The sequence below is a fragment of the Daktulosphaira vitifoliae genome, unplaced genomic scaffold (assembly GCF_025091365.1).
Source record: "Daktulosphaira vitifoliae isolate Bord-2020 unplaced genomic scaffold, ASM2509136v1 Scaffold_1, whole genome shotgun sequence".
In the NCBI taxonomy this organism is placed as follows: domain Eukaryota; kingdom Metazoa; phylum Arthropoda; class Insecta; order Hemiptera; family Phylloxeridae; genus Daktulosphaira; species Daktulosphaira vitifoliae.
The window spans coordinates 33,492,739-33,501,089 of record NW_026099572.1 but is presented as its reverse complement, the minus strand read 5'-3'; the positions used below and the strand labels follow the sequence as shown (position 1 = coordinate 33,501,089).

General features: G+C 23.1%; 1 protein-coding gene across 2 annotated transcripts; it reads left to right on the top strand.

Annotated features, from left to right (window-relative positions):
- Positions 1-678: 678 nt before the first annotated feature.
- Positions 679-5,518, top strand: LOC126894261 (uncharacterized). Of its 2 annotated transcripts, XM_050665143.1 has the most exons (5): positions 679-863; positions 941-1,072; positions 3,890-4,473; positions 5,127-5,306; positions 5,388-5,518. In XM_050665143.1, exons 2-4 carry the CDS (start codon positions 1,061-1,063, stop codon positions 5,269-5,271), a joined length of 741 nt encoding a protein of 246 aa, XP_050521100.1. In that variant the 5' UTR covers positions 679-863; positions 941-1,060; the 3' UTR covers positions 5,272-5,306; positions 5,388-5,518. The 2 variants fall into 2 exon arrangements, with proteins under 2 accessions (XP_050521100.1, XP_050521099.1); XM_050665142.1 differs by having other exon boundaries at positions 5,127-5,518.
- Positions 5,519-8,351: the final 2,833 nt, after the last annotated feature.

The window sequence follows — 8,351 nt, the reverse complement described above, 5'->3', positions numbered from 1 at the left end:
GGTCATTGTTCGATATTTTTGAAAAATATTTCTTTAAACTTCAAGAGTCAACAAATTTATATAAAACAATACGAAAATTATTTATTTAATACAAACTCGATCAACTTTTATTTAAAAGCAGTTTTTGCGAAGAATAACTTGCAGATATATATTGATATAAAATAGAAGTGATCTATAGAAAACTTAATATCTCGATTATATCACTGTATCATAATTAAAAAAAATATTATTTATATTTAAATAAAATTTTCAAAATTGTTAAAAATACGATCATAATTATCGATAAGAATATTTGTTGACCCTAGCAATTTATGATCATAAATTATAGATCAGTAGGCTTGTTTGCTTTGTTTAAAATAAATTTGTGATATGCAAGTTTTTATTTTACATCTGTCAGATAGAGTACACATATAAAATTTCTAATATTATCATTGCCACATTCTCAAAATTACATTAACTGTTAATTATTATTCAAATATATCATTTATATTTAATAGAACAAAATACTCGACGACATTGAAATCCGGATTATCATGCAGAAATGGTTTAAAAGCAGATAATATGAGTTATATGAATGTTTATTTGACAAAATTCTTTTAAAGTAAGATACAATATCCTTTATCTGTATAAATAGCGTTAATTATTCCAAGGTTTTAAAAAACTCCCAATCATTCTTACCGAACATTTGCGATACACACGAATTCGCATCCATAACATGTATAAAGTGCGACTAATCGATGCATTAATTCTAAATTAACATCAATATTACTATACATCAGTAGATATAATAGATTCTTTTTATTTTCGACAGTTCATTTTCATCATATAATTCAGTATTTTATTATTCCAGAGGATTCGCTCAGGTATTAATTCGAAGAGAAGATTTAATTTTTATGCTAAAACACAATGTAATTAATCGAAGTAAAAAATATTTTTCAAGGTTCTCCCCAGATAAATTTTTCGACATAAAGCATCGCGTCTAACACACTTGTTCATTCTATCAAGCACTTCTAACGTCAAAGGATACCATAACAGTTTATACATCATCGCACAAATAATTATGGATACGCCGGTAAGGCTAAAACAAGTTTTTATATTTCTATAACAATTGTAATATAATATAATGTAATTGTAACATAAAACTATGTCCCTGATACTATGTAAGTTCAATGAAAACAATATAATAGCTGTAAAAAATAATAATAAGTTATAACGATATATAATTTTTTTAAAGACTCAGCGAATTGTATGTAGGTATATTTTTAATACAACTATGTATAAGTGACAATAATTGTCACTTATGCTTTAATAAAAATAATATTTATAAATCAATGTATAATTAATAAGCTGTAATTATTTAAAGAAATAATAGAAAATGTATCTAAAATGGAATAATTATAAAAAAACAAAAAAAATAGTTTTTTTTTTATTTGTTAGTTTTCACATATACTTGCTCAGTTGTCTTATTAACTTTTAAATATTTTTTTCATACGCTTAAAATAATACTTCTTGTACCATTTTTTGAATGAATATATATTATTTTTTATACTTATTTTATTGTTATTATTATAANTGTAAACAAAATAAATAGCAGAACTTATTTAGTAAAATCAAAGGAACATAGAATAAAGAATACTTTAAAATGTCACAAAGTTTTATCTTATCAAATGAAAAGAAAACATACTTATATTTAACCCCTTTACTTATAAAATAGAGTAGTAAAGTTTTACTATAAATAAAATACTTCAATTATATAATTTTCTTAGTTTCAATATAATCTTTTAACTTTCTTAAAGAAAAAAACGTCTAAAATTATAAATATTGATAAGTGTAAGTCATATTTAAGTATAAGTAGAAAAACAGTCAGATTCTAAACAAGATGACCTTCGTAAAAATTAATCATAATTTTAGTATAAATCAATGATAATAGTGCACAAATACTGTTTGATGTGAGAAAAAAAAAAGCGTATAAATTTATTTTATTTAATAATAGCATCAACAATGAAAATGATAAAACAATTACAATGTGTGAACTATTTTTTTGATAACTCATAAATTTGAATCATTCAAATGTACAATTAAAACAAAAGGAAACATCATTTTATATGTATTGTAGGATTTCAGAATCTTAAAATTTATTTAAGTAATAATAAAACATTTATACAAAATAATTTATTCCTATCAATTAAAATATTAATATTTTTTTATAAGTATGAAAAATATTTGTTCTAAAAAAAACCCCCAACCCACACATTGTAATTGTTTTATCAATTTCGGTTTTTTTTCTATATATAATTTTTGTTTTAAAAACAGATTTTGTTATACATTTATAGAATAAATACATTGAAGCCAAAACCAAGGACAGTTTGCCCCCTACAAAATACAGAAGGGTAGAAGTATCATTTATCCCTCCAATAAAACTAAAAACAAAATTATGGATAAAAATAATTGTTATTGTTTAAGTTTTAAAATTTTCTTTAATAATTTGATTTGAAAAAATTATTTTAATAAATATCAGATTTTATGACTATTCCTAGTATTATGTTTATTAATATTAATTATCAATTACGGCCTCGCAAATTTTTATGTCTAAAGTAAAATTACATTTGGGTTTTATTTTTTGTTGAGTACTTTATTTATATACTAAATATTATATTATAATTTAGTACAAGTAATTCTACTTCAAAAGTTTGATTTTGAAAGTCCTATAAATTGAATTAGATAGTGTCTAAAGTTAATGATAAGGTCCTTTTTTTACTTATTTGAATAATATATATATATTATTATTAATACTATATATATTAATACTATAAGCTATATTTTAGTATGTTATCGATAGTTATTAAAAATATAATAAATTATGCATTGTTAGGGTAAAGGTTATAAACTAAGTGTTTTTTTTATGTAATCACTAAAAATACCAAAAAAAATAGCTTTATCAACATTTTTAGCTCTAAAACATTAAAAAAATAATAATTTTTAGTTATTAAAGTTTTGTTCCTTATATAAAAATTAGTTCAGGCAACCCTAAATAAATAAACCTTGTATGGGTAATGTGTACAGGTAAAATCTTTTAGGTTTTCATGTCAAATGGTTTATTATATATATTCGAATTAATTTTAAGGAAATCAGATTCTAAAAACTTCATAGATTACATAAAATATATCTAGCAGGGAAACTTAATTAATGATATCCTGTTAAACTATATATATATATATATATATTCAAAATTAAATAGCATTTAAATACAATAACCTAAAATTAATACTGTTTTTCTAATTAAAGTTTTTTAGTGTTCATTTATTAGGAATTTTTTATTTTCTCAATTATACAAATATAAAAACTAATAGTTTTAAAATATAAGCCGTGCTATTTAATTTTGATATGATTTAATTGATGCGTGCATTCAAAAAAAAAAAACAACAGTATTCAGTTCACTTAGTTCTACGTCGCATTTAAATGAATTTCACATTTCTTTCGACCTTCAAATAATATTTTTTTTATCATCAATAAAGTTTATGTAACGAGTCTTTATTCACTAAAAAAATGTATTTACTAACAAAAAAAGTCAAATTTTGTTATAACATTTTGAATAAACAAAAACAATGTAAAAATTAATTCGAAGCAAGTAAAAGGTAGATACATTAAAGTAACTAATCGAAATACCTTTTACAATTTTATACTTTTACCAACCAGTTACTGATCAATATATTGGCCCAGGTTATTAAATATAATAGTATTTCGTAAATATTTTTGTACAATGGCATTTGGATAAATAAATTGAAAAACAAATGTTATCCGGTGTTCCTTAATGAAAATTTCAAACATTAACTGATTACAAAATATATTATACATATTCGTTAATCATAAAATAATGTTATGTTTTTAGATAAATTCATTAAAGATTATCATCTTACTGACACTAACGATGACCTGCATTCTTGGCGCACCAGCTAATGATAAATCAGTTGAACAAGATAACGAAAGCAATAGTAAAATCTTAAACGAAGTTGGTCCATCACAAGAAGACTGGAAACTTTATGAACAATTGAGCAAAGCTAAAGCTTTTGATCCTTCTAACGACTCAGGTAATATCAAGAAACTCTTTAAGGAAATCGAGGAATTCTCGCAACTAGCGCAAACAACTTCTTTACCAAATGATAACAATGACAGCACAAGAGGAAATTTCGATGACAAAATAGTACAAAAAGATTCCGAGTCCGCTTCTTCAGACTGGTTCAATTCCTTATGGAAAGAAATTACAGCCCGATCAAGTAACGATGACGACGATAGTGATAGAACCCAACCCAACACTACCACCACTGAGACGCCAATTGACGTCTTATCGTCACAAGTAGATCAACAGCAAAATGAAGACAACGGTCCTGTTGAAGATATCGTAAAAAATTTGTCTGATGACCTAAAAAAATTTTACAATAAAATCAAACAAATTATCAAGGTGGTGAAAAACTGGTATGCACTTTGGACAATAATAAACACACTTTCTGGAGCCGTAGGGTGACAACAAAATTACCTACCTTTTACTTTTAAATATTGCACCACAACAAATCTAATTAATTAATGAATTTATCAAATACATTAATTTAACAATACATACCTGACTGTTTTAAAAATTTGTAGAGATAATTATTACTTGACCAAGATTAATCAGCACACTTATATCAATACCACGCAGAAATGTTTAAGGCCTCTTATTTAATAATGGTTCATCATTTAACCTAAAAATATAACCTTTATCCTAAATTATACGACTGGTTTTGCGTGTAAGTTGTATGTGCTTCTAGAGAATCAAAAGAAAAAAAAAATCAAAGGAACACTTAACAACTTTTGAATTTTACATTGGACCATCACTTAAAAATTTATTATACAAAGAATGTTCAATATATATTTTACTGTAAAAGTTACATTATTATTTAAAAAAAATTAATGATCATAATTAATTAATCTTTAAAGTATCTCCAAATTGTATTTGTGAAAAATTGATTATTACCTATTAGTAATAGTTTTTCGTCTTTTAAAATTTTAAATTTTTCGTCTAATACATAACAAATTAATTATTTTTTATAATATATTAGTTTCTTAAACGTACAAACATTTTTTTACAGGGTCGAACAACGCAAGGACGGGGATTATGTTAGTGAAATGACTGGCAGCGCAACCGAACAAGATGGTGTTTTTGTAATTGCTGACCCAATAATTGGTGACAATGATAAATCCAACAAATATGTATTGCCAATCAATGCACAATAAAATGCATATTTAACTTAAAAAATTAAATGTTCCAAGTATAACTTATTTGCACTATAATTAATGTATCTATCATTACTTCAATTACTTTATCAATTTTTATGTTTCATGAAATTAAGTTCCTGAAGTCTTGTTAATGTACAATAGAAAATGTTCACCAAAAAAGGAAATCAGTATTAACCTTGCAGTTATATATTCTAGTTATTAATTATGTATAGTTATAAAAATAAATTATGATTTTATTATAAAATTCTACTGATATATCATTTTTTTCATGCAATACAAATTATAGTAGCACTTACACGTGCTGTAGAAACACAACATAACATTATACAAATACATTTTTAATATACAAAAAAAAAATACTAATGAAAAATATGCTAGAGTTCTATAGCTACTAAAACAAGGGTATTTTTTTAAATATTAAATTTGTATTTGACTATACATATAATTAAAACTAAATTATAATTATAATTAATTTTCGTAAAATAACAATTTACACACTAATAAGATATAATAAATATAATAAAAAAATTATCATTTAATTTATTCATTATTATATATGGTAATAATTCATTTTTTAGTAATAAAACACAATAATAATTTAAGATGAAATTTTGTGTACATTAATTCAAATTGAATTTTTTTAAATAATATAAATTAAAAAGGTGCAATACATTTATTGTAAAAATAGTACGCAAAATAATACATTCTAATGAAATAATAATATAAAAATTTATACGTGTTTCAAGCAAATTTTTATTATTACTTTACGTTGTTATCATTTAATACTAAACTAACATTTTTTCAAACGATTTATGATATGAAACCAGTGATGCTTTTCAACATTCTTTTAGTGGATTCAACAAAAATTTAACATTTATTACATTTAAATAAATTTTTGGAATTAAACATTTATATTGAGTATGATATAAATATAACAGTGTCTGGGGTTTAGACCCTCAGTAATTTTCTATATATACATAAAACACTAAAATATTATATTGAGTATTTTGTATTTTTTGTTAGAAAATAAAATTCATATATCGCACTATCATAAAGTTGAGGGGAGTTGGCCAATATACTATTAATATTTCGCATTACCTTGAATAAATGTTATAAGATAACTTCAAGAACTTTTTTAAGTAAATTCAATAATTATAGGAAATACCTAATTTACATTTTCATATTTATAACTAAACTATAACTCATAATATATTCCAGTGAGTAAACCTATTTACTAGTTTTACTTGAAATCAGGGCCATACTTGAAAGTTTAGTAACTCGGTTTAGTTAGTAGCTAAAAAAATTGGCCTTTCGCAATTATTTATTAATGCCAAAAATGTATTATTAAGAAAAAAATACACAGTTGAAAAAAGATTGGCTAAGTACAAGATCTGTTTAAAATTCCTTAATTAAAAACTACGTGATGGCATTGGATAAATGTCATGATGTTTTAAGCACGTAATAAATATTTTTGAACTTTTTCATTGTTTGTGAATAAATGATATAAACATTGAACACATTTTAAACTATTAAGATATTTAAAATAACAAATGTTAAACCATTACTTTCTTCAGTTATATGTCTTCGAGCGTTTTATCATTTCTATTACATATATGTAAAAATAAACTAGGGATATGTTAAAATAAGATTTTTTTTAATGTTAAGTTTTACAATGCTATAACTAATTGTATGAGTGGAATAAATTCATGTAAATACTCAAGTTCATTTTCAGCAAAATATTTAGTTAATTTTCAATTAATAAAGAAATAATAACATGGAAATTCGTAATAACGAATTGTACTATGTAACGCAGTGTTAAACTATCATTAATGTTTATATAGTTTATTTAAATCTATATAAAATTTTGTACTGTAGTGACCTGAATGAGTATATTTCATTTTTTACTATTTTATAAGGTTTGACTATATATATTAGATGGTCTACGACGGCTCGATAAATCAACTTTTTATCCAGCGAAAATTTTACATTGCTTTTTTTTAATCATTTTAAGTTTTGCACTTTATTAAAATGCATATTTTGTATTATTTATCTATCATAAAAATACAATTTTTATATTACTTAAAATTTTATAAAGATAATTATTGAGTTACTAGCAGTTTAATTGATAGATTGGGTATGTAGCTTTAGCGGATAGTTTGTACTAAATAATATTTTTAATACACACTCCGTATAGCCCAGCACAGTAGGGACGTGGTTTAGTTGGGTCAAGTATAATGATAGTGACTAAAATCACTATTATAAAAAACGCTTTGATGCAAATCTGTAGATAGTGTTTAATTTTAAAAATTGGTGGATTATTCCAAAAGCTACATGATCTCCTATTTCCTTATTTATATCCTGATTACAAGTTTTATGATTTATAATATATAAAGGAAAATGGTTTTATTTAAAAAAAGTATGTCGAATGAAAAAGGTATATAAATAGTATTTATCATAAAAAAATTATAATGATCTATACATTTTTCAAAAAGCATTATAAAATTAAAAATATAGAACAGAATTTTTTTTACAAAAATCTTATTTTTTTATTAACTCTGATGTTAGTTTTCACCATGAAAACAAACTAAAGTTTGAAAATTTTCTTTTTCATATTAAAGTATATTACATAAGTTTTAATTTAATATATACAGGGTGGCCCACCACTCACTGACAACTTAAATAACTTTTGATCCAGTTAATATTTTTAGCTGATTTTTTTTTTAAATAATAGTTATACGTTAGGTCTATAACTATATCTCAATAATTAATTTTTTACATTTTATTAAAAATATTTATTATTTTTAAATTTTAAATAAAATGTAAAAAAAAAAATCTAAGATATCTATTTTGTAGAGTAAAATTNAATCTAAGATAGCTATTTTGTAGAGTAGAATTTCAGAAAAATTTTAGTAAAAAAATATCTTATTAATATTCAGTAGTAAATATTCTGTAGCGTTTTGAAGTTTGTGAAAATTTGGATTTTCATGTATTATTTTACGGTATTAAACATTGAAATACGTATTGAGAAAAGGACAGAAGAAAACGCTATCTTTTCATGATTACTATAATTTGGAGGT

Excerpts from the sequence above, each read along its gene's own strand:
- LOC126894261 (XM_050665143.1), top strand. Across the intron at positions 4,474-5,126 it reads ATCAAGGTGGTGAAAAACTG|GGTCGAACAACGCAAGGACG; the intron begins GTATGCACTTTG and ends ATTTTTTTACAG.